The following is a 27,259-nucleotide window of genomic DNA, read 5'->3' as shown; positions in this document are numbered from 1 at the left end:
TACAACGAAATTTACGTGTTGACCAAATTCTTACCCTGAATTAGTTTTAATTTTATAAATACCCTATCTAAAATGTTCAGAATATGATAAGGTCTATACTTGTGATTTACCATTCCATTAATATTTTTTGGATTTGTTTATACATACAGGGTGACTCAAAAAAAAATGACTGAGTCAATTTATTTTATTGAAGAAATCAAGAATTGCAAAACTGAATACTTTGAAATCTTGTCAATTAGTTAGAAAAAAAAAACCTGTCCTGCTCTAATAACGTCGAGAATATGCTCAAAATCACACTAATATTAGGTCTAATTGTGCTGACCATAGTTACAAAATTCACATTAAAGTAAGTCACGGACATTTTTTGAAGTGTACTACATTTCAAAAAGCAAAAAAAATGTTTAGTTTATAAACTTCTTAATTTTGGTTTAAAGTTTATCAATCATATTTGACGCTTTATTTTATCCGTTCCATTTGTTATCCTTTACTGCGGTCTCTCTTGGGTCGAGGTGTAACACCGGACTGAACGTTCTTCGATAGGATAACTTATTACTTCCGACATCTTTTCGGTGACAAATTTAATCCTTGCATACTTCAGCGTAGTTAGTGAACTCGTTGTGACCACTGAAATATACAAAGAGTAAATTTTGAAATGGAACGAAAGTCGAAGAATACTTTCAAAGCCACGATCAAAATGTATTTGCTTATCTTCGCCAAAAAATGAATGACGTCATCGTAAAATTTTATATGATGACGTCATACCTGTGATTTATCATTGAAGTAATATTTTTTAGATTTACTTATACAGCCTGTCTCAAAAAAGGTCACTTCGATTTTCGATTTTTCGTTTTATCGACCAACAGTTTCATCGAATTAGATTTTTCAGTTTCCATTTTTCTATCAACTTTTCGATTTTATTACTTTCTAATTTTCTGATTTTTTAATTTTTCGTTTTTTTGATTTTTCGATGTTTCGATTTTTTGATTTGCCATTCTTTCAATTTCCGATTTTTCGTCTTCCTATTTTTAGATTTTTTGATTTTTCTGTTCGTCAGTTTTTAGACTTTGCAATTTTTTTTGCATTTTTCGATTATATTTTACTTTCCGATTTTTTTGATTTTTGAATTCTCGATTTTACGTTTTTAATTCGTCGATTTCCGATTTTTCAATTTTCCGGTTTTTTAATTCTATTCTCGATTTTTCGATTTTCCATTAATCACAAAATTTTTCGATTTTTTTGGTTGTTTTATTTTTCGACCTTCGATTTTTCAACTTTCGATTATTCGATTTTCCATTTTTTGATTTTACGGTTTTTCGATTTGCGATTTTTCGATTTTCGTTTTTCCGCTTTTGTGGTTTTTCGATTTTTCTGTTTGTTTCAGTTTTTATGGTTCTGCAATTTGCAGCTTTTAGATTTCAATTTTGTTACTTTCCGATTTTCCACTTTTCGATTTTTTGATTTTTTTTTCGATCGTCATTTTTTCGATTTTCATTTTTGCGCTTTTTCGAGTATTTGTTTCATCGAATTTTCGAGTTTTCGATTTTCGATTTTTTGGTTTTTCCATTTTCCGATTTTCGATTTTCCATGTTTAGATATTTTTCGATTTTTTTTTATTTTTCGATTGTTCTGTTCGTCAGTTTTGAGACTTTGCAATTTTTACTTTTCCACTTTTCTATTATTTTAGTTTCGGATTATTCGATTTTTGAATTTTAGTTTTTTTTTTTCATTTTTCGATTTCCGATTTTTTAATTGTTCGACTTTTCGGTTTTTTAATTTGTCGATTCTCGATATTCCGATTTTCGATTTTTCGATTTTCCAATCTTCGATTTTTCAATTTCCAGTTTTCGATTTTCCACTTTTTGATTTTACGATTTTTCGATTTTTCTGTTCGTCAGTTTTTAGGCTTTGCAATTTGTTTACTTTTCGATTTTTCGATTATTTTTTTCCAGTTTTTTGATTTTTGAATTGTCGACTTTTAGAGTTTTCAATATTATGAATTTTCGAATTTTCGGTTTTCCTATTTTTCGATTTTTGATTTTTCCATTTTTCGGTTTTTTGATTTTTCAATTCTTGGTTTTTCAATCTTGCAAATCTTCGATTTTTCAGATTTGTGAATCTCCAGTTTTTCGATCGACCTACGTATTAGATTCATTGAATTTTCGATTTTCGGTTTTTCCATTTTTAGATTTTTGATTTTCCAGTTTTGTATTTTCAGATTTCCTGTTTTTCGATATTTGATTTTCGAATTTTCGATTATTCAGTTTTCCATTTTTCAGCTTTTAGACTTCAATTTTTTTACTTTTCGATTTTCCAAATTTTCGAGTTTCAATTTTCAGATTTTTGATTTTTCGATTTTCTTTTTAAATCTTTGAATTTTTCGGTTTTGATTTTTCGAATTTTTCCGTTCTTCCGTTTTTAGACTTCAATTTTCTTTCTTTTAAATTTTTCGATATTCTATTTTCCGCTTTTCAGAATTTTCGATTTTCAGTTTTCAGACTTTCGATGATTAGAATTTTGGATTTTTCAGTTTTATGATTTTTCGATTTTTAGAAAACTTGAGTAGTCGAATTTTCGATTTTTCAATTTAAATTTTGCGGTTTTCAATTTGTCCATTGTCGATTTTTAGAATTTTCGGTTTTTCAATTTTTCCATTCTCAACTGTTAGACTTCAATTTTGTTACTTTCCGATTTTTTGGTTTTCGATTTTCCAATTTTCAGAATTTCCAAGTTTCTTTATTCAGATTTTCGATTTTCCACTTTTTCGATTTTAGATTTTTCGAATCTTTGTTTTTCCAATTTTTTGCTTTTTCGATTTTTCTGTTCGTTTCAGTTTTTAGGCTTTGCAATTTTTTTTACTTTATATATTTTGATTATTTTAATTTCCGATTTTTTTATTTTTGTTTTTGATTTCTTTAATTTTCAATATTACAAATTTTTGACTTTTCGATTTTTTAGTTTTCCCGTTTTTCAATTTTCGATTTTTCGATTTTTGAGGTTTGTGAATTTCCACTTTTAGATCGACCTAGGTATTTGATTCATTGAATTTTCGATTTTTTGATTAGCCATTTTTAGATTTTCGATTTTTACCATTTGCATTTTTCGATTTTCTGTCTTTTGCATTAGTGAATTTCAGTTTTTCCGATTTTTGATTTTGCGCATATTTGATTAATCAAAAAAGTTAAAAATTAACAACCAAAAATAAAAAATAAAAAACCTGAAAAATCCAAAACTTGAAGAATTGAAAAACTGAATATCGAGAAGTCGATAAATCGAAAGAAAAAATCAAAACCCTGAAAAATGTGAAATCGAAAGAGTCAAAATTTAAATCTGAAAGTCAAAAAATCTCAAAATTGAAGCGAAATATTGAAAAACCCAAAACTGAAATATCGAAAAATTGATAAATCGAGAAATTTAACAATTAGAAAGTTGAAGAAACTTAAGTCCCAAAATGATCGAAAAATCTAAAAATCGAGAACCAAAAGTAGAAAAATCGAACAGGCGAAAAATCGACAAAATGATAATAAAAAAATTGAAAAAATCGAAAACCAGAGAATTGAAAAACTGATAAATCAAAAGTTGGAAAATCGAGAAGTCCAGAAATCGAAACATTGAAAAGTCCAAAAATTGAAAAATTTTAAATCGAAAAAGTTAAAATTTTAATTATTGTAGAATGAAAAATTGAAAAATTACAAAATTGAAAAAACGAAATATCGATTGAAATATCGAAAAATTGACAATCAAAAAATTAAAAAATCAAAAACTTGAAAAATCTGAAACTTGAATTGAACAACAGAAAAACCGAGAAATCGAAACATCAAAAAAGCGAAAAATTGAAAATTTAAAAAAATTTGAAATTCTGAAAAATAGAAAATTCGAAGAACTGAAAAATTGAGAAGTCGAAAAATTAAAATATGGGAAAATTGAAAAAATCAAAAAACTGAAAAATCGAGAAATGTAAATCATTAAAAAATCGAAAAATTGGAAAATGTTTATTCGAAAAATTTTAAATTAAAAATCCGACCGTCAAAATATAGCAAAATTGAAGCGAAATATTAAAAAATGCCAAAACAGAAATATCGAAAAATTGAATATATATAGATAATAATAATAAAAACAACCTGGGTAATTGAAGAAAATTATAGAATCGAAAAATTGAAAACTCCCAAAATTGAGAAATCGCAACATCGAAGAATCAAGAAATCGAAAAATATAAAAATCGAAAAATTGACAATCAAATATGGAAAATCAAAAACTTAAAAAATCCAAAACTTGAAGAATTGAAAATATCGAAAAATGGATAAATCCATAAATTGAACAATTGGAAAGTTGAAGAAAAATTGAAATCCCAAAACTGCATAATTGAAATATCGAAAAGTCAAAAAATTTAAAAATCTGAAAATCGAAAACGAAAACTATAAAAATCGAAAACTTGAAGAACTGAAAAACTCAAAAATCGAAAGTTGAAAAATCGGAAAGTCAAAAAATAGAAACATTGAACAGTCGAGAAATTGAAAAATTTAAAATCGAAAAGTTTAAAATTTAAGATTTGAAAGTCAAAAAATCGCAAAATTGAAACGAAATATGCCAAAATGGAATTTTCGAAAAAAACTGGATAACTAAAGAAAAATTGTAGAATCGAAAAATCAAGAAATCGAAAAGTATAAAAATCGAAAAATTGACAATCAAAAATGAAAAAATAAAAAATCTGAAAAATCCGAAACTTGAAGAACTGAAAAACTGAAAAATCGAGAGATAGAAAAGTCGAAATTTAAATCTGAAAGTCAAAAAATCTCAAAATTGAAGCAAAACATTGAAAAACCCTCACACTGAAATATCGAAAAATTGAGAAATCGATGAACTGAAAAAAATTGGAAAATTCAAGATTAATTGTAGAATGAGAAATTAAAAAATTACAAAATTGAATAAACAAAATATCGATAAAATTGAAAAATCGAAAAATTAACAAATCAAAAAATCGATAAAGCAAACACCTGAAATATCTGAAACTTCAAGAATTTAAAAACTGAAAAGTTGGAAGTCGAAAAATCAAGAAATGGAGAAATAGAGACATCAAAAAAGCGAAAAATAAAACATTTAAAATCGAAATGGCTAAAATTTAAAATCTGATGTTGACAAAACTGCAAAATTGAAGGGAAATATTGGAAAATCTTCAAACTGAAATATGGAAAAATTGATAAATCGATAAATTGAAAAATTGAAGATTAATTGTAGAATGAAAAATTAAAAAATTCCAAAATCGAGAAATCCAAAATTGAAAAACTGAAAATTCAAAAACCAGAAAAATCCGCAACTTGGAAAATTGATACACTGGAAAATTGATACAGTGGAAAATTTAAAGTAAAAAATCGAGAATTCGAAACATCAAAAAACCGAAGAAATCGAAAAATTTAAAATCAAATAAATTAAAATTTAAAATCTCAAAGTCAAAATATCGCAAATCTGAAACGAAGTATTAAAGAAACCCAAAACTGCAGTATTGAAAAATTGAAAAGTTTTAAATCTGAAAGTCAAAAAATCGCAAAATTGAAGCGAAATATTAAAAAAACCCAAAACTGAATTATCTAAAAATTGATGAATCGATAAACTGATTTAATGGAAAATTGGAAATTAAATAAATAAATAATTGTAGAATCGAAAAATTGGAAAGTCCCAAAACTGAGAAATCGAAATATCGAAACATTAAAAAATTCCAAAATCGAAAAGTGTAAAAATCGATGTGGAAAAATCGAAAAATTGACAATCCAAAAATTTAAAATCAAAAACTTGAAAAATGAGAAAATTTAATAAACGAAAACCTGAAAGTCGAAAAATCGAGAATGGGAGAAAATGAAAAGTCGAAAAATTGAATAATTTAAAGTCGCAAAAATCAAGCGAAATATTGAAAAACCCCAAAACTAAACTATCGAAAAATAGATAAATCGTTAAACTGAAAAACTGGAAAATTGAAGATTAATTGTAGAGTCGATAATTCGAAAAATCCAAAAGTTGAGAAATCGAAAAAGCGAAAATTCGAGAAAACAAAAATATAAAAATCGAAAAATTGACATTAAAAAAATCGAAAAGTCATAAACCTGAAGAATTGAAAAACTGAAAAAGCTATCATTAATGGAAAAATCGAGAAATTAAAAAATCGAAAAATTTCTATCTACACAGACGGCGGACAGACAGGCAAACGGAGGAAAACGGGGACCTATTTTTTCGTACTCTAGAGGTCATGAATCCAGGAAACATGAAAGTAGCCAGTCGCCTGAAGGACTGGATTACAATACTTCGTTAGCTTACGCCAGGGAAACAAAAAATATCACAATAATGTTATTTCTAAGACTTGTGTTTTCAAAAATATCAATATTTCACTTTTTTTTCAAATAGAACACTTTCTATATTTCGTTTTCTAAAATAAAGGGTATTCCAATAGAAAAAACTGAAGAAGAGATAAATATTTGAAAATTGTAATAATTATTATTTTTTTAATTCTCGTGTATATTAAGACTCAATACTATTTACACCACAGCGACATCTCTTCACAAAACATTGAAAGACCGATTTATTAAAAGTAAAAAATACACAAAGTGTATAAATTTCAGGTTTAGATAGCGTTTTAGAACTATTTTTTATTAATTATATGATTTCAACATTTAAGTGTCAACATTTCAGAATTTTTGTATTGTTTCCAACTTCTTCATCATTTTAAAATTTTTCAAGTGTTTTAGTTTAATTTATTTCAGTATCTTTCCAGACATTCTTATTTCCCGCATAATCGGAGTCTTTCATATTTCTGAAATATAAAGAGGATTTGTAGTTCTTCCAAAGTTTTTCAAAATTTTAAAACTTTGAATTTGGTTATAAATAGGTTTTTAAAAAATTGTTTCGAATATTTTAACCAAATCCTTAGCGCTTCAAAAATTGCACATCTTAACATTGCAAGATTTCCACTACTTAAATTCTGTGTACAAGGTCTTCTATAAAATCAGCGAAAATAACAGAAATTCCGAATTTTAAGAGTTCCGTAATAAATTTTGCAAAAATTAGAAATTGATATTGTCTGGATCAAATTTGAGAAAAATACTATCATTTTCAAAATTTTGGGAATTCCAACATTTTTCACGATCCTGAACCGCTCCATTATTTTGATCAAGGATATCCAACAGTTTTTCTTTTAATTCAAAAATTTTAATTACTTTAATTTAATTTTAGTCAATTTACAACATTCCTAGAATGTACAATATTCGAAATTTGCATTAAGATTTTCATTTTCAAAGTTTCTACTAAAAATTTTCGACCTTTAAAATTTCAACAGTAATTTTATCGCAAATTTGACAAAACTCCCTTGGTTACAAAATTAATTTAACACACACTGTTCCTTCAGGACCTCAAAAAAACCCTCATCTCCACCGCCACTTGCAGGAATTCGCGGAATGCCCAGACTGTCCCATGTCGACCCACCCAGCTTCCCGGCCCTCACCCACCACCTCCTAATTGCCCATTACCATACAGCCTTCGCCAATTAATCAGCGATTCTCATTTTTTCACCCACGGCGATGATCCGTGATTTATTCGATTGGGAGCACCCATCGGTAACGTAACGACTTAATGATTCCATTACGCAACGCCGCCACTTGACACCTCTCGGTGGCGACGTTTAACGGTCTTTCGTGGAGGTTTCGGCGTTTCGGATTCCCACACTCCTAATTCAATTGTGTATAATTTGGTTTTAATTTGAATTCGTGTACCGTATGGGCTGATGGGCGAGGAACCACCTGTGTCGTCTTTGGAGCAGAACTGGAACGCACCGTAACGTACTCAAGGGGGTGGAAAGGGGACACCTGTTGGGAGGACCGGGAGCTGGAAGGAGGAGAGCTGCCGGAGCGTGTAAACGCGATGTTTGAGGGGCCACTATTTGGACAGATAATTTTGTTTGTTTGCTTGGAAGTTTATCTTGGAAATTCCGGTTTTTGTCAATAATATCGAGATGAAGATTTTTTTTTGGGTTTTTTTAGTTGTTTTTTTCCTGCTGCATTTGACACAGATTCGAAGAATTTTACAAGAGATTTATTTAAATGTGTTGGAATTAACGAGAGTGGTGATGGCAAGTAGATATTTTGTGAGCTTTTTCGTAGACATGGTTTTATCGCTGAGTAAACAAAAGTTATCCACTGAGATATGTAAGTCACACCATTATTATTTTCGCTAAATGAGTTGCTGTATACATACATTATTTTGATATAATTAAATGGACGAAGAGCTAGTGGTCTAATGGGCTTCCTGGTCTCACACCGTCTTCAGGTTACAAATCCAATCATATATTTACCTCATTAATTAATTAAAAACTATTTTTTACTGTTAGATAAAAGCGTTAATTTTTTTATTTTAGAATAAAAATGGTAGTGAGAAGTCAAAGATTCTTAAAAGATGAATAAACAAGAGTGTGACAAATTTTTGCAACAATAAAACGACTATTTAAATACTCATTAAAAAAATGTCAGTAGCGTTGTACATTTTTTTTCCGGGAATGTAACGGTAAAATCAAAAAGAATATTTATCTTATTGCTCCCTCCAAAAAACTTATGACGTCATGTCAAAAAAGCTATTTATTTTGTTGACTAATTCAAAATTTCTAACTTCAATTTTTTTGTAAAAATTTTGTAAATTCTAAACTCACGCTCGATTCAACACATTTTGACTTTTTTTTTGGAAAATTTTGATTACTAACGCAATTTTCACCTTTAAATTTTTAGATATTTCAATGTTGTTTTTTCAGTTTTTCGATTTTGCAATTTCTTGATTTTTAATTCTTCGGTTTTTCAACCTTTCAGGTCTTCAATTGAATTTTCAGTTTCTCGATTTTCCATTTTGCAAATTTTCTATTTTTCAAAATTTAGATTTTTTAATTTTCCGATTTTTAAATTGTGCATTTTTCGTGTATTTAATTCTCAATTTGTAATTTTTCAAGTTTTCAGTTTTAAATTTCTCACTTTTTCAATTAAAAATATTCAATTATGTATTCGATTTCCCGGTTTCTAATTGTTCTAGTTATTTCGTTTTTTTTAATTTTTGGACTTTTTATCTTCTGGATCGATAAATGTTTTTTCTTCGATTTTTCGGTCTGCAATTTTGCAATTTTAAAATTCGACGATTTTTTGGTTATTGTTTTGTTTAATTTATACATTTTTTGATTTTGAATTTGTGGTTTTTTCCTTCCTTTAATTTTTCGATTTTTTAATCTTTCAATGTTTCAGTTTATGTCTTCAAATTTTCGGTCTGCACTTTTTTAAGTTTTTAATTTTAAATTTTTTAATGTTTAGATTTTTTAATTTTTTGACTTTTTCATTTTTCGATATTTCAATGTTTCGTTTTTTCTAACTTTTCGATTTTTCAGTTTCTTCACTTTTAATTTTTTAGTTTCTTAATTTTTTGTTTATTAAATTTTTCCAATTTAAAATTTTTCCAATTTCTCGATTTTTTAATAGTACAATTTTGCATTTCTCTATTTGCATTTTTCGATTTGTAGTTTTTCGAGTTTTCAAGTATTTCGATTTTTCGTGTCTTTAATTTTTCAATGTGCAATTTTTAAAGTTTTCTGTTCGAAATTTGTGGATTTTTCAGTATTTCCCGATTTTTGGGTTATTTAATTTTGTTTTTGTTTTTAATTTTTTCATTTTTTATTTTCTCGATTTATCAATTTTTTTATTCGCTTTTTCAATCAGCCATTTCTCAATTTTTAAATTTGCCGATTTTTGGACATTTAAATTTTTTTAATTTTTCGATTTTTCAATTTTTATTTAGTGGAATTTGCGATTTGCAATTTTGCAAGTTTTCAATTTTAAGTTCAATTTATCTATTTTCAATTTTTCGGTTTTTGAATCTTTCATTATTTCAATTTATTTCTTCGAATTTTCAGTTTGTATTTTTTTTATGTTTCGTTTTTTTAAATTTACGATTTTTCATTTCTCGATTTGCTATTTTCCTGCTTTACAATTTTTCGAGTGCTCAAGTTTAAATTTTTCAAATTTGTCCATTTTTCAGTTTTCTAATTTTTTTGTTTTTTCAGTTTCGCGATTTTTAAATTTTAAATTCTGCTATTTTTGGTATCTTAAATTTTCGGATTTTCAATTAAAAATTTTTCAGTTATTCCATTTTTCAATTTTTACCAATAATGTATTTTTTTTTAATTTATCACTTTATCGAATTTTAATTTGTGGATTTTTCGTGTCTTCGTCAATTTTACAATCTCTTGGCAATTTAAAAATTTTCAATTTATAGGTTTTTAAATTTTACGATTTTGTAATTTTTTGTTTTTTCAAAATTAAATTTTTGTAACTTTTCAATTTGCAGTTCTTCAAGTTTTCCGTTTTAAGTTTGTCAATTTTTCTTTTAAAAATGGTTCAAATATTCGATTCCAAATTTCTAGGTTATTCAATTTCGGCGATTTTGGATTTGTAGTTGACGAAAGATTATATACACAATTTGACACCGATTCTCAGTCAACTGAACCCATTTCACCCATTTTTTGGAAAAATTTTGAAAAATTGAAACCCATTTTTCACGTTTATTTGAATAGATGTTGTGACAACAATTTTGGTTTTATAACTGGCGGAAGATTATCTACAATTTGCCACCAATTTTCAGTCAATTGAGTCCATTTAAAATTTTTTTGACGAAAAATTTTGAAAATTTTAACTTACTTTTTACGATGTGGAGACGATTCGGATTTGTAATTGGCTCAAGATTATCTACAATTTGAGACAAATTCCCAATAGATTGAACCCATTTTGACCATTTTTTGAAAAATTTTGAAAATTTTCAGCTCACATTTCACGATTATTTGAAGAGATGATGTGATGGCGATTCCGGATTTGTAATTACGTAAAGGTTATCTAAAATTTGGCTTAGATTCTCAGTCGATTGAACCCCTTTTAACAATTTTTTGGGAAAATTTTTGAAAATTTTGAATTCTCTTTTCACAATAATTTGAATAAATGTCGTGACTGTGATTTTGGATTTGTAACTGGCAGAAGATTGTCTACAGTCTGGCACCAATTCTCAGTCAATTGAACCCATTTCAACCATTTTTTTGGAAAAATTTTGGAAATTTTAAACTCACTTTTCACGATAAATTGAATAAATGTGGTGACGGCGGTTTCGAATTCGTAATTGGCCGAAAATTATCTACAATTTGACGCCAATTCTCAGGCGATTGAACCGATTTTAACCAATATTTTGGAAAAATTTTGAAAATTTTAAAGTCTCTTTCACGATAATTTGAACAAATGTCGTGACGGCCATTTGAATTTGTAACTGGCGGAAGGTTGTTTACAGTTTGGCACCAATTCTTCGTGGATTGAACCTATTTTAACCATTTTTTAGGAAAAATTTTGAAATTTTGAACTTGTATAAGAAATTTTCGTAGAATTCTACAAATATATTATTTTTACTCTTCTATCGAGGTATCAGAATTAAGTAAATTTCTTTAATTAATGTTACTAAAAGAATTCATCCTTTCAGGAAAGCTGGTGAAAAATATTGTTTTTCATTATTTGTTTCAAAGATTTTTTATTTAACTATTTATTAATAAATTAGCGCCATGTTTACCACACAATTAGAAATTTTGTTCCCAAATTTCAATTTTTGTATTTTTTAATTGTTTTAATTATTTGTTTTTTTTTATAACACAAAAATTAAGTACTCGCATTATTAAAACTGGTCACTGATTTTATTTTAAAGAATGAAGAAATAAATAAACGTTTTGAAGTATCCATCCAAATTCCAATTTTTTTAATTTAATGTTTAGGAACGTTGGAAAAAAATAGTTGATTATTTCTAAAGAACGCACAATTTTGTACAAGAGACGAATCAAAACGAAGAAAATCGAAGAAAACATATACATATTTATATAACGATTGTGTTTTAAATTATTATAACATTCGAAATTCACGGTACTTATCAAACGATAATAAGGATCATCCCTTAATCCATCCCGCCCACCCTCTTCCCCAAAAATCATCCCCCCTTCCCTTTGCTCCTCCTCGCGCCCTTCTCCATAAAACAATCCTCCGTTCGGCAAAAATCCCGTTCCGCATAATAAGCACGCCGCTAAAACCGTTGATAATAAAATCACTTATCAATCGGAATCACGTGCGAGGGTTAAAACGAAATTACCCCGACCGGAGCGACTCCCCTCGACCGGAAACCTCCCACTATTCTCAATTATTACATTACAATCGGCTATCTTGACAGGGTTAGCTAAAAAGAGACGCCGATAGTCAACTATGACCCGCCAATGGGGTGGCAGGTGGAGGTGCAATATGACTCGGTGACTTATGTTCTGGTTAGTTTGTGCGTTTGGTACCTGTGGATTGGGCCGGGGTGCCGGAATTTTGGACACTTTTGGGTATCGAGTTTTAGTTTCCAGGAGGAGTTGAGTGTACAAAGAAGGAGTTTGGCTTGATTTGGGGTGGTTTTGACTGAAGTAGGTAATGGGTTTAGTTGACTTTTTTTACTGTTTTTTAAGGTCGTTTTTGGAGTGTTGGGGGTTTTTAATCACGTGGAAGTAGTTTGATTTTTTTTTAAATTGCACAGGTGCTTTAGTTAAGTCCGGATGTTTGGTTTTTCAAATGATTCAAAATATCTAAGGAAAATTGTGTATTTAATTACATTTTCTCCAGTTTTGGTTGGTGATTTAAGTCGTTAAATTGTTGTTAAAAATACAGCGAAATATTGTAAAGTTATACGTTTCTTTTGGACTGTATTCTAAAATTATTTTTAACTATACAGAGCTTAGTTTTTTTAAAAACCATATCCATTTTTATCTCTTCATAGGCTTTATAACCACAGTTTACTTTTGAACTTCGGATCGATATTTCAGTAGTGAATAATATATATTAAAGTCCCTGTATACTATTACTGTCTTTTAAGAAAGTAAAAAGTGGCAGTAATTATTATCAAAAAAATTGTAATAATTTAACCATTTTTTTGTAAACACTCTGTATATGAAAATTTAATCTCATTTATATCACAACAAAGGGTGTACCTTTCTTTATCTCTCCACAAAATATTGTAAGACAAACTTTAAAAATAACTTTACTATGATTTTTTTGGGAACTTTTCGATTGCTAAAAAAATTCAAGGAATTTGGAATAATGTGGCAACGTCGCATCGTAATTTCAAAAATAAACTTTCTTTTCGGTTCTAGAAAAAATGTTTATAAATCTTAATGACGTTGAGGATGTGATGACGTCATCTTTGTTTTCCACGTTTCGATTTTACCGTTTTGCGATTTTTAAATTTTTTGAATTTTCAATTTTTGGTTTTACAATTTTGCAATTTTTCGATTTTTAATTAGTTATTTTATCGATTTTTTATTATTCTGTCAAATTTTCAAAAAGAATATAATTTTTTCAAACTGAAATTTTGAAAAATTATAAATAAAATTGAAAAATATAAAACACGATTATTGAAAAAGTCAAAAATTGAAAAATCAAAAAATTAAAATTCGAGAAAGTGAAAAAAAAAATCAAAACACTGAAATAGAGACTGACATCAAGAATTAAAAATACGAAAAATCGTGAAATCCGAACATTGGAAAATTGAAAAATTAAAAATCAAGAAATTGAAAAATAAACTAGAAAATTGTAAAATTTGCAAATCAAAAATTTGGGAACATAGATGAAAAATTCGAAATCGAAAGAGTGAAAAATCGAAAAATGAAAAATTTTGCAAATCGAAATGGTCAAAAATTACATAGGTGTTTATAAAAAAAATCATGCATGAAAATGTTTTCCTTGATTTTTAATTTTAGTAAGGTTTAGCTTTGGTTTTATCACTTTTTGGAATCAGTGACTACAGTTCTTGAACGCATGATATATTTTTCATATTTTTGAAGAATCTTTATTTCAATTTTCAATGGAATTTAAATTTAAGTAATAAATTTCACAATTGTTTAGTCCAATTTGATAGATGAAATATTTTAAAGAAATTTGTATTCTCAATGGTTTTTTTACACTCAGTTGACATTTCTCAAGATTTTTGTTATTCGTTAGTTCGTTTACTTTGATGCAGCTTGAACAAAATTTTATGCTTTTCGAAACAATCCAAGTTTTTTTCACTTTTAAATATTTTAAAAAATTCTGAGTTTTTGCGAAATGTCTACTCTAATTTTAAAAATGTTTCAACAGAGCTCAAACGTGAGAAAACTCAAATCTGGTAATTTTCAAAATTTTGGCATTTTAAATATTTTGTTTTTTTTCTTTTTTTTTGCAGCGGTTATAAATTTTACTTTGATTTAATCATTGTAAAATATTTTATGAAAAGATTCTCACTTTTGGGATATAACAATATATATATATATATATAATTCTGACAGCTTTTGACTTATTTTGGCAGATGTCAAAATGTAGTCAAAATGTATTCAAATTTGTTTGTCTAAACACCAGAATCAATTTCGCCGTTCGACTTCCTGAATAATATCCACCTACAATTTTAACTCTTCTATTTCGTTCCAGCATCCCAACACAGCGGCACCGTCGACGAGCGCGAAGACGACGAGGAGGACGAGTCCGAAACGCGGTGTTGCGTGTGCGACCAGCCCTTCAACGACGTAGATAAGTGAGTATAAACACAGAGGGTTTAAAATAGTCCGGTGCGAGGATTACGGTTACTTGTCGTATTAATAATTCAGCTAATCGGTCGGTTCATGGAGTTCTTAATTAGTAATTACTCTTTTATCGTGGCTGTTTATCGGTTCGAATGTATGTTTGTGGCAACAGTGGAAACGTGACGTGATGCTCCACTCCGTGTACCATTTATTATTTATAAGTCGGAGCATATAGTAATGGTCCCCCGTTTCATTATCTCTTTATATGGTTTTAATGTCCTCCTGGTAAATTATATCGGCTGAAGGGTAAATATTTGTTTTGTTGATGCCCATTTTATTGGGTCGATGGGCCTACGCAACACGATACGTCTATTACCAGATTTGTTACGTTAACTACCTTCTGGATTCGATAGGAGTAGGAAAAATCGTCTTAATTGTACACGAATCCGTCGTCTCTGTTGTCTTCCCCGGCTCAATTACACAAATAGTGGGAATCACACCACTTGGCTCAACCCTTCAATAATTCATTAATTGACATTTCTGAGTGTTATTGATGATACATTAACGACACCTCGCGTGTCCATCCACCATAACGCGCCCTACTACTGTCGTTTTTCCAGGCTCGACGACCACCTCGTGGTCAAGCATAACTACCGCCGGGACGAGTACCCCTGCGACCTCTGCCCCAAGGCCTACTCGCACCGGCCCTGCCTCATCAAGCACCGCTCGGTGGTGCACGGCGAGCACCGGAAATACCACTGCGAGAACTGTCCAAAGGTGAGGTCTCAACCAGCCCGGACTAGTCGTCATGGTAAAAGTTTGCAGACTTTCACAGACCCCAGCAACCTCCAGAGGCACATTCGGACCCACCACGTGGGTGCTCGCTCCCATGCGTGCCCCGAGTGCGGGAAAACGTTCGCCACGTCGTCGGGACTCAAGCAGCACACGCACATACACTCGAGCGTGAAGCCCTTCCAGTGTGAAGTGTGCTTCAAGGTAACTATCCCACATAGTGGAAGAATTTTAGTGTTAATGGTAGTGTTAATTCCAGGCTTACACCCAGTTCTCGAACCTTTGCCGCCACAAGCGGATGCACGCGGACTGTCGCATGCAAATCAAATGCGTCAAGTGTGGTCAATCCTTCTCCACGGTGACGTCGCTGTCAAAACACAAGAGATTTTGTGACTCGACGACGCCGACGCCGTCTTTGACGTCCCAGCAGCAACTCCCGATGGGCAGTAATAATCCTTTTTCGATGTACAGACCTCCCACTTGCCATTTGCCCTTTTTTCCTACGCACTTCTCGCCTTATCCCCAGATATTCCACCCGTCGGGACCCCCACCGGCGTTTATGAACCCGTTGCTGTTCCCTTTACCCAAGTTGAAGACTGAAGATAGCCCGGAGGGACCACCACCGAAGAAGGTGAGGACGATGAGCCCCGAGAGGTTCAGTCCGGTGAAGGAGAGGTTCACCCCACCCCGAGTCCCGTCAATATCGGCTAAGATAAGTCCACCGACTGCTGAAGAAGCTAACTTGACCCCGTCCCCGGCGAGACCGGGGCAGCTGCTCCTCGGACAAAGAGAACACACCCCCCAGGAGGAAGACTACCCGAAGGATCTATCCAGGAGCAGCGAAACCAAAACCCCTCAAAGCGTCAGCAGCGAAGAGGGTGAGCAACCTCTAGACTTATCCATCGGATGGAAGAAGTCGCGATTGGTACCTCAAGAAAAGCCGCTGCTCAAACACGAAATCCGCGACCTGCTCCCTAAACCTAAAGAGGAAAAAATCGAAGTGGTGGACCTCGAAGAGGAAAAGAAAGACGTGGTGACCACCCCCCCTATGGCGTACCCGCGCCCTATCCACCCCATGCTCCTCGAGATGTACAGACCCAACTTCCCCAATTTCCAGTCGCAGAGCAACGAGAGGCTCCTTCCATCACCTTTCGGTCCTCCTCGATTCCCCTTCCTCAACTCCTTGCAACCCCACCGCATCGACTTGCTGCGTCCCGGGTTGCAGAATTTCGGGGGTAAACCCTTCCACGACATGATCCAGCAACAGACCCAAGGAAAAATGAAGGACCGCTACGCTTGCAAGTTCTGCGGCAAGGTCTTCCCCAGGTCGGCGAATTTAACCCGACACTTGAGGACCCACACCGGGGAGCAACCCTACAAGTGCCGCTACTGCGAGCGCTCTTTTAGTATCTCGAGTAATCTTCAGAGACACGTGAGGAACATCCACAACAAAGAGAAGCCGTTCAAGTGTCCGCTGTGCGAGCGGTGCTTCGGGCAGCAGACCAACCTCGACCGGCACCTCAAGAAGCACGAAGCCGACGACGGCAACGGCGGCGTGGTGGCGGACTCCCCGGGCAGCAGCAACGAGAACGAGCGCGAGGACGCCTGCTTCGACGAGATCAGGTCGTTCATGGGGAAGGTGACGTACTCGGGGGAGTACAACCAGACGCGGATTTATACGCCGCCGTCGCACAGCGTCATCGACGTGGTGAAGGACGACGACGACTCGGAGGGGTACTCGGAGGAGGCGCCGCTGGAGGACTTCGCGGGCAAGGTGGACGAGGAGGTGTTGAACAACAACGATCAGACTATAAAGATTTCGACTTAGTGCGATTGACTCAAATACCTGTGTTAAACGTAAAATAGGGTAGGGTTAGTGTTATTTATTGTAAATACGGAGACTTGGTTGAGTCTAAAATTCAATTTTGAAGTTCCTACACGAATTTTGTCAATTTTGAGGACACTTTCTTATTGCACGGATTCAGCTGTTGTAGCACGGAATTTGCAAGGTTTCTTTTACACCCAGTCTTAATGTTCGTCGTGTACATAGAGTGGGCATTTTGTGTGATTATCAACTTGTTGTTTGTACATATCTAGGAGGGTTATTTGGGTTCGTTGTTCGGTTCGAGGTTATTTTAACGTGTACTATAGTGGAATTTTCTAAAGAAATCTTATTTTTAGGGAGTCAAATTCAGCCAAAGTTAACGATAATTTTTGTACAAAATAACGTGTTTGAGTTAGGAATAAACGTACTAGGTTATAGTTTGTTAATAGTTTATTATACTCATCTAAAATCACTCATACATATATTAGACACCTATATCACAGTGTAAAATAAATTAATAAATTTATTACTACAGACGATGCCTCTTAATTATTATTATTATTATTATTATTATTATTATTATTATTAATGCATAGTGTCCACGGGTGGGGAACCCAATTACAGGACACAGAAACGTTGTACAAATATTTTAAGCATAACTTCAACTTGGCTCTGTTTGGTAGTATCTTTTAATCTGACCTAAAGTGCAGTTAAATAGATCGACTTGATTCTCGATGTCCATATAATTAACAACCATTTGAACAAGTGGAGAATTTGCTCTACTGATAGTGCGTACAGTGGGCAAATAGAAAGAATTTTTACTAGGCATGTTCCCTCTGTTGATCTTAAGTGATAAATTGCAAAGTATATCAGGACACTCTTGCAGTCCTTTGACAATTTTAAATAAAGTTATTACCGAGTGCTCTCTACGTCTATTTAGCAAAGATGGAATTTTGAATCTACCCAGAAGTAAATCCTGAGGATAACCTCTCAGGGGATAAACGCCATCGACTATGTAGGACACCGTCTTAAGAAAACGTCTTTGTATTCTTTCAAGGGAAGAAATGTGGATATTATATACAGGACTCCATATGACAGAGGCGTATTCAAGACAAGATTTACAGTAAGTGAAATAGAGTAATTTCAGTGTTTCAATATCACCAAACTCCCGACCATTCCGGATGACAAAGCCTAAGGATTTGAAAGCAGACTCAGTTATTGCCTGAATATGTTGACTGAATGAAAGTTTTGAGTCGAAGACCACCCCAAGATCGCGTATAACTTCAGGCCTAGTAAGAACGGTGTTATCAATGCTGTATCTGTAAATAATGGGTTTTTCTTTTTTGGTGAATGACATGGCATAGCATTTAGTTTTATTAATCATTAAATTGTTATTCAAACACCATCTGTAAACTCTGTCAAGACATTTTTGAAGCCGAAGAGAATCATGAAATGAATTGACTACAGTATAAATCTTCAAATCATCCGCAAAGAGAAGGGAATGCACATCTATGGCATCAACAATGTCATTAATATACATATTGAAAAGCAAGGGACCCAATACGGAGCCTTGTGGAACACCTGTCTCTTGTTTGAACAATTCTGATTTAAATCCATTGATTTTAACAAATAAATATCGACTGTCTAAATAAGAATTTAACAATGAAATTAATGAGTCCGAAAACCCAAAACATTCCAACTTTTGCATTAGGAGGCGATGGTCAATTTTATCAAATGCCTTTGATAAATCAGTATAAATGACGTCCACTTGGCATTGGTTGTCTAATGAATCACTTAAAAATTGTGTTATGGAAAGAAGATTTGACATAGTGGAGCGTCCTTTGGTAAAACCATGCTGAGTTGAGGAAATCATTTGTGATATATGATGGGACAAAATATTATGTAATACTGTTTCAAACACCTTGGCAAAATTAGAAATAATAGATATGGGCCTATAATTTTCAACATTTGATTTTTCTCCTTTTTTATAAACAGGGCAAATTCTAGAGTACTTCCATTTATTAGGAAAAGTACATGTCTTTAAAATAAGGTTGAATATAATAGTTAATGGTATCGTGAACACATTTGCACAATCTTTCACTACAAAAGCTGGTATTTGATCAGGTCCGTTAGTCATTTTGGGTTTTAAGTTCTTAATGGCGTTATATACATTCTCTTCACTGATGTGTTTTACGCTAAGAATATTTTTATTTAGACTTGTACATTTAAGATTAACAGGTGGATTTTTGTCAGTAAAAGATTGGGCAAAGTGATTAGCAAATGCGTCAACAATATCCTTGGGATTGGAGAGGTTTGAATCTTTGTACGTCATATTCTGTGGAAAAAGGTCTGATTTTTTTTTGGAGTTTATAAATCCCCAAAACCTCTTAGGGTCTAACTTAACACAGTAATTCATTCGTTGCAAATACAATTTATAGGCATCTTTTATTTTAGATTTCAACTGGGTTCTCAAAGTTTTAAATGTCAGATAGTCATCCGGAGATTTAGTTTTACTATACTTTTTCCAAGCAGATTTCTTTTGCTTCACTATTTTGATAATAGAGCCATTGAACCAATTGGGATAATTACCTACATGAGTTACTTTCCTTGGAACATGCATTTGGAAAATCTCATCTAAGATTTGATAGAACTTAGAAACGGCTTCCTCAACAGTGTTAAAAATATTAAGAACCGACCAGTCCACTAACAAAAGTTTCTGATAGAGAATATTAAAATTACATTTACTAAAATTATAATCAGAGGCCACCGAAATTGGAAATTTCTTACGGTAATACCTTGGCATTTTGGTTTCAACTGCAAGAGCAGGATGGTGGCGGTCCTCAGGTAGAAGTGGATCATGTGCATGAGAAACAATACAGTGATTATCTTTACTAATAAGAAGAAGATCAAGAAGCCGATTGTTACTATTTAAAATATTATTGCATTGTTTCAGATCGTAAAAAGAAATAAAATTTATTATACACTGATGAGGTATAGTAGGTAACGTTATGCTTGATGTATCTCGAATAAACTCTGAACAATTGAAGTCACCAAATATAATTAGTTGAGACTCATACAAAAAAGACATAGACAACAGAAAATCAAAAAATATCACATAATCATTATTATCACATTGAGGTGGTATGTATATTACTAGAACATAGATAGTATGGGAATTAAAGTTGATTTTTATTAACAATAGATCAATAGTAGGCAGAATATCGCAGATGTTGTTGCACATAGGATTATCACAGATACTGGAAGATATAGTACGATCCACCGCTAAAAGTACTCCCCCACCCCTTACACATTTACACGCTTTGAAGTTGCGATCTTTGCGATAAACGTTGAATTTAGCTACATCTATTAATTCCTCATCCTTTATACCATTATGCAACCAAGTTTCAGATAGTGCAATTAGTTTTAAATGCGTTTCAGACATTAAGGATAAGTATAATTCCCTTGTTTTGGTGCATAAACCTCTAACATTCTGATAATAACAACACAAAAATGACGAACTGGCTGAGCAACTGGGTAAAGAATTATTCGTAAGAGATAGTTTGGTGGCAGAACTATTAATCATCTGCGAATTCTGTGATTGCTACTTAGTATCCAGTATTAAAGCCTTAAGCTTTTGAAGTTGATTTTGGTACACTGAGCACTTGTCAATATCCCAGGCCGCATGGTTATCGGAAATATCTGGATTTTTGTCTTTGTGAGAACTACAGTGAGTACATTTTAGAGATTCAGACTGACAGTCTTTTAGCACATGAGCCCCGGCACACCTTGGACAAATAGGAGATTTTGCTGTACATTGACCTGACATATGATTAAAACCAGAGCATTTGAAGCATCGACGAACTTCAATCGCGTCCCAAACTTTACAGTAGTCATACCCGACAAGTAATTTCCCAGCATTGGTTATATTACTGTAGGAGCCTAGATCTACTTCGACGATTGCTTGCATGCGCTTATTATTATTCCGCAAAGAAAGATATTTTTTTAATACGCAGATATATTCAGTACTAAATAAAGACCTATTCTCACCCACAATGTAGTCTACCACTTCTTCATCTGGAATGTCTTTGTCTATTCCGGAAATCCTAATCCGCGGCTTTAAACTTGGCAAATTTTTCACGTTGTAGTCCGTTAATTTTTCACCAACTAAATTCTTAATTTTATTAGAGTCGTCAGTATCATTACAACTTATGATGATGCTTCCATTACGACCAGGTTTAACACAGGCCACATCAAGGTTCAATTTAACCGGATCAACTTGACTCAATAAATCTTTTTTTGTAGTAGAAATCGACTGTTTAGTATCTTTTGGTTGCAAAATAACAGTAGATTTAGATTTGCTAACAACGTTTGAATAAGAATCATTTTTTGTTGAACTTTCAGAAGGTAGAATTTCCTTAACTTGATTTAGAATTTGATTATTATGTTCAATTTTATTTTCGATATGATTTAGACACTTTACAACAGATTCCTTTAAGACATCAATTTTGGAGGTTCCCTCCAAAATAAGACATTCATTACACAGATAGCGAAAATTTCCGTATTTGCACAAGATTTTAAGGTCACTCTCTTCAATTTTCAAACATTTTGCATGATCTTTATTGCCACAGGCAAAGCACTTTTGAGCCTTCTCGAAGTCCTTAATGTTAATATCACATATCCTGCACGCCGGCATTTTGCAAAGTTGCAAAAAATTATCAACAGATAAGTAGCCGCTACGGTATAGAAGAAATACCGAGCGGCTAGATTAGGCAACTGGTAAAAAAATGCCAGATGCAAACAGAACTAGATTATAAGTACTAAATTTTTTATGGGAATGATGCATGGCTATAATTATGAAGGAAAGACTGCAGGAGTTTCTCCCACATTTCAACAAAACAACCGGGATGTCGCCTCCACGATGTATATATAAAAAGGAAACCAGCAAGATTAAGAACCTGGAACTTTAAAACAAAATTTCATTAAAACTTTACTATATTGATGAAATTTTGATGACAGCTTGATTAATTATTATTAAAGTAACTTAAACCAAGATCTTCTCCGGAAAAGTGCAATTAAAAATTATGCAGATTCGCTTCAGTTCAAAATTGTTACTCGGTTGTTCATGTAAATCCCCGTTTTCTCGTAATATGCTATTTATGAGATTGTCTAACATTAAGACATTGTTACTGAATATTATAAGTATCTGAGGGTATTGTAACATGTAAATAGCAGTTTTGTTAACAGAGAGGTTGAATTCTAACGAGATTACCCTCTGGGCTTAAACTATCACATTCACTGAAACTGTAATCAAATAATCCCCTTCAATATTTATCACTAAGGATCTAATTTCTTCACGATTAAAGAACAGTTCTCATTTCCACGACTCTAGTACCTTACATCAAGTGTTTGATAATTTTTAAGTTCTAAAAGATCTTATTTTTTGTAATTTTCCTTGATAAGTAAAACATGAGAAAGCATTACTGACACCAAAAGGTATTTATCATCCTGCTTTAGAAGTTAACATAAATGTGATGAAAAAGAAATTAGCCTAATTTCGGCCAAAAATTGCAGGCAACTAAACCTCAATGCTGATCTCACCCCGATGCAACAAACCTAAGCTTATAACATTAGACAGGAATTTCGAACACGGCGAGACAATGGAGAAGCTGACATTAGTCTACGGTATTACAATGGCATGCCTAAAATCGTCCAATCAAAAAAGTAATTTCTAACTCCGGACTACGACTCTTTTATCAAAATGTACGCGGACTTCGAACTAAAACACTATCAGCATTTCTATCGTCATTAAATTAGGACTATGATGTAATTGTTCTCACCGAAACTTGGTTGTGTAGTGATATAACAGACAGTGAAATATTTTATTCAAAATTTACAGTTTTTCGTCGTCATCGTAATCCAATGTCTACTAAAAAAACTAGGAGTGGAGGTGTACTTATTGCTGTGCGAGCTGATCTGTCATCTAGCAAACTAAGCTTTCCTGATTCAATATGTGAAGAACTATATGTATCAATTAGTTTTAATCAAAGTTTTATAGTATGCGGTGCGGTCCATATTCCACCTAACTCCGATTTAAACTCTTACTTGGACAATATTTCATCAATGGACTCCATCCGAACAACATATCCTGATGCTAACCTTTGCATCGCAGGTGATTACAACTTACCAAATTTATTTTTCACAAATGATTCAAGACATTGTATGGCAGGGGTCAGCGACAAAGAAAAAAATATCTGTGATGGTTTCTTCTCATTGGAGTTATTTCAGCATAATCATGAGATTAATAAAAACGGTGTTATTCTTGACTTCATATTAACATCGTCTTCGTCGACTGAAGTTCATAGTGAAGATTTTGGATTAGTTACCGTGGATGACCATCATCCTCCACTCTGTATAATTCTCCCCACAAATCATGCAACTTCCAATATTGTGCCTTCAATCAGTTGGTACTATAACTTCAAAAAAGCCAATGATCACTTTTTAAATAACTATTTTTCATCTATAAACTGGGGTTCTCTTTTGCAATATTCAGATACTGAAGCTACAATTGAAACTTTCTACTCCATTGTTCATGAGACTAATGATATCTGTACTCCTAAAACTAGTAAACCCAATATTCATTTTCCAGTATGGTTTAAGCCAAATACTGTTAAACTTGTAAATAAAAAGAATAGATTATTCTCATTATACAGATCTACATTGAATGTAACCCATTATAATCATTTTAAAGCTGTTCGTAGACTAGCTAAGGTTGCAATAAAAGAAGACCACGATAACTATATAAGCTTCGTTGAAAATAACGTTCATGATAATACTAAAGTCTTCTTTAACTACGTAAATTCCAGAAGTCGCAATTCTAAATCTAGTGTACCGAAAAATATGCACCACCAAGATTTACACTCCTCTGATCCCCAAACGATTGCCAATATGTTTACTAATTACTTTAAGTATGTATATGATTCAAATGTGAACAACCATAACCCTGAATTAAATCCCTCTTTGTTTCTGAATAACGTTAATTTACATGATATTGACTTAAATCCTGACTTGATTCGAAACAAACTATTAATTCTAAAACCTAGTTTAAATCCAGGACCAGATGGAATTCCTCCTTATTTCCTAAATCAGTGTGCCAGTAGCTTAGGCTGGCCTGTCTTTTTACTCTACAGAAAATCTATCGACACTGGTATTTGTCCCAGTATTTGGAAACAATCTCATGTGATTCCCCTGCACAAAACTGGAGACAAATCTGAAGTTACTAACTACCGACCTATATCGATTATTTCTGCTTTATGTAAGGGTTTAGAATCAATTATTAGAGAACAACTTATTCGACTCTACAGAAATATCCTTTCACCGTATCAACATGGATTCCTTCCTAGTAGAAGTACAGTGACCAATCTTGCTATATACAATGAATTTATTATCGATGCTTTTGAAGATGGATGCCAGGTTGACTCGGTTTATTTAGATTTTAGTAAGGCGTTTGATCGTGTTAACCATGCTCTTCTAATGAAACAACTTTGGTATCTCGGTATTTGTGGTCAACTTCACACATGGATTTTCTCTTATATTACCAATCGTATTCAAATAATTTCGTTAAAGGGATTTCTCTCTTAATACCTTCCGGAGTTCCCCAGGGTAGTCATCTTGGTCCAATACTCTTCCTACTATTTATTAATGATCTCGCAGTATCCCTCTCTACATCGAATCTACTGCTTTTTGCTGATGATTTAAAATTTTTTTCCAAGATAAGTTCCTTTGAAGATTGTTATCGGCTCCAAGCAGCCCTGGATGTTACTACGAAGTTGTGTATTAATAATAATATGATCCTCAACAATGACAAGTGCAAGATTATAACATTCTCTAGAAAATTATGTAACTATGTATTCGCCTACGCTATAAATAATAAGCTTTTGGAAAGAGTGAATGGAATTAAAGATCTAGGAATAGTTTTTGATTCTGAACTACGCTTTAATAGCCACATGGATTATATTATTGATAAGTCATATCGTGTTTCATAAAAAGGATGACTAGAGATTTTCACTGCGTTGCTGCTGTTCGTAAGCTTTTTATTGCACTAGTTAGACCTATCTTAGAGTACGGCATAATTATTTGGTTTCCTTTTTATGAAGTCCACGTAACAAGACTAGAAATAGTGCAGAGAAAAATGTGCAACTTTTTAATTTTCAAGATGGGGCTTAATAAATCGCAATATAATTATGATCAGAGACTTAATCTAACGGAATTGGAAGCACTGTTGAAACGCTTTTTGAAATTTAAGCTACGATTTGGGTTTAAACTCTTGCATAATCAAATAGATTGTCCACAGCTTCTGTTGCTTTTAAATTTCAAAGAGCCTTTAGTTAATACCAGAAACCGCGATATATTTGTTTGTCCCTTTAGAAAAACTAATTTTGGTTTAAATAGCTCTGTTGTTAATAAAATTGTGACTGCTATAAACAATCTACCAGTTAATTTAGATATTTTTAATTGTAAGGAGAGTACATTTAATTTTTATTTAAGGCAAATGTAGCCATCAATTCTCTTATTTATATTTTATTGTCTCTATTGGAACAGTTCTGTTTGACAATAAATTACTATTATTAAAATTTCCTGCAAGGTTTAACAAACAAATTTTTGAACACCTAAAACAAACTAGTTCTCACAAATGTTTAAAAATTATCGTGTTAAGGTCAAGAGTTTAATCAGAAATGCATAGAAGAGCTATTTAAATCGATCACGGACGAAATTAAAGAAAATCCAAAACAAATTTAGATTTTTGAAAAAACAAAGCGAACAACTGTTTGTTCTAGTAAGTTTTGTCAGTCTTCGAAAGATCTACAGGGCCCAAAAAAATTTATAAAACGACTAAACATAATTTCAGACAACTAAAATAATAGAGTAAGATAGTAAAGTGTAATGAAATGATGCTCGGACCATTCCCAAATAAGTTTTTCAACCATTTCATTCTAACATTGTGTCGAATAGTGAAATAAAAATACTATGGAAAATAAATACCTACTATAAAAATACTTCCCGTTTGAAGAATTTTTTCGATCTATGCAAAAGTAATGTGCTTTTCCTTGTCAGTTTTGATTTAGTATTAGCTTTTATATATGTAATATTTTATGACCGGTGTAAATATTGTGTATGGTAACACAAATATATTAAATACTAAATACTAAAAAAATACTATGAGAACATGTTAAATGATCTAAATCTCTCAGTAAGGCTTTGAACAGAGTTATTACAATCTCAACATCAATGCCTACTTTATTGTAATCGAGTCAACTGGTTGACTTACCACTTTTTTTATTTTTATCAGGCAAATGATCTCTGAAATTACTAGACCGATTATTGTCAAGCTATATATGTGTATCATGAAAATCATGTAGATGGTAAAACACTAACCAAAAATTGTCTAATTATCCCCACCAAGAATTTCATGACGTCATCTCAAAGAATTCTATACTAGAATGATTTAAATGTTATACAATAATATACTCCTACACTTGTGGTCTACGAATCCGTTTTGAGTTTCTCTCCTAGACATTACTTGGACATGCTTGGACAACCAACATAGGACTATGAGGCAGGTGAGGCACTGTTACAGAAATGAATTTGCGGTGTATTATTACTTTGATTACTTCTGACAGATATATTTCTGGCCAATAGAATAGAAACAATGCGCTTCAATACAGTGTATAGAGGCAGATTCGAATCTTGCCTCTGTAGTGTACGCAAAACTAATACCGTTTAATACGTAAGCTGTCCGTAATGCACCCATAAGCGGTAGGTATGTGTTGAGAAAAGATAAAATTAAGGTTGGTGCAATTTGCACTCTTACATTAGCATTAAAAAAAGAATATTCAAAATTAGGCCTTTGATTATTTTGTGCTAAACCTGAAAAATCTCTGAATGCGTCATTTTTTCAAAATTTCACTAAAATAATATTTTTGTATTAAACTTGTCTACATTTGGGTATGTTACGTCAATATTTTCGTAGTCGC

At 32.2% G+C, this 27,259-nt stretch overlaps 2 protein-coding genes across 14 annotated transcripts in view; one reads left to right on the top strand and one right to left on the bottom strand.

The window, feature by feature from the left end:
• LOC135143758 (transcription factor hamlet-like) overlaps positions 1-17,727 on the top strand; it is a 321,297-nt gene extending 303,570 nt beyond the window's left edge. For 12 of the 13 annotated variants that reach the window (XM_064075684.1, XM_064075694.1, XM_064075693.1 and 9 more), the window contains 3 exons: positions 14,520-14,622; positions 15,232-15,607; positions 15,663-17,727. In XM_064075684.1, coding sequence (XP_063931754.1) covers positions 14,520-14,622; positions 15,232-15,607; positions 15,663-17,231 — 2,048 coding nt within the window. In that variant the 3' untranslated portion in view covers positions 17,232-17,727. The remainder of the gene's footprint in view (positions 1-14,519; positions 14,623-15,231; positions 15,608-15,662) is intronic. The other variant, XM_064075691.1, reaches the window with a different exon arrangement.
• Positions 17,728-20,829: 3,102 nt separating this feature from the next.
• On the bottom strand, positions 20,830-21,921 carry LOC135143763 (uncharacterized). Its single transcript, XM_064075702.1, has 2 exons — positions 21,866-21,921; positions 20,830-21,586 (listed from the first exon to the last, which is right to left on the bottom strand). The coding sequence occupies exons 1-2, from the start codon at positions 21,919-21,921 to the stop codon at positions 20,830-20,832; spliced, it is 813 nt and encodes a 270-aa protein (XP_063931772.1).
• Positions 21,922-27,259: the final 5,338 nt, after the last annotated feature.

This window comes from Zophobas morio, unplaced genomic scaffold (genome assembly GCF_036711695.1).
Source record: "Zophobas morio isolate AGI-343-1 ecotype UQ-CSIRO unplaced genomic scaffold, CSIRO_AGI_Zmor_V1 ptg000075l, whole genome shotgun sequence".
Taxonomy (NCBI): domain Eukaryota; kingdom Metazoa; phylum Arthropoda; class Insecta; order Coleoptera; family Tenebrionidae; genus Zophobas; species Zophobas morio.
Note: the sequence above shows the minus strand (reverse complement) of the source record. Positions and strands in the feature narration are given on the sequence as shown.

What these genes read in the sequence shown, in the direction of transcription:
- LOC135143763 (XM_064075702.1), bottom strand. Translation starts at nt 21,921, where the DNA reads ATGCCGGCGTGCAGGATATGTGATATTAACATTAAGGACTTCGAGAAG. An exon ending in GACTTCGAGAAGGCTCAAAA is followed by an intron (nt 21,587 to 21,865) that starts GTGCTTTGCCTG and finishes AAACGTTGTTAG; the next exon opens with CAAATCTAAATCTACTGTTA.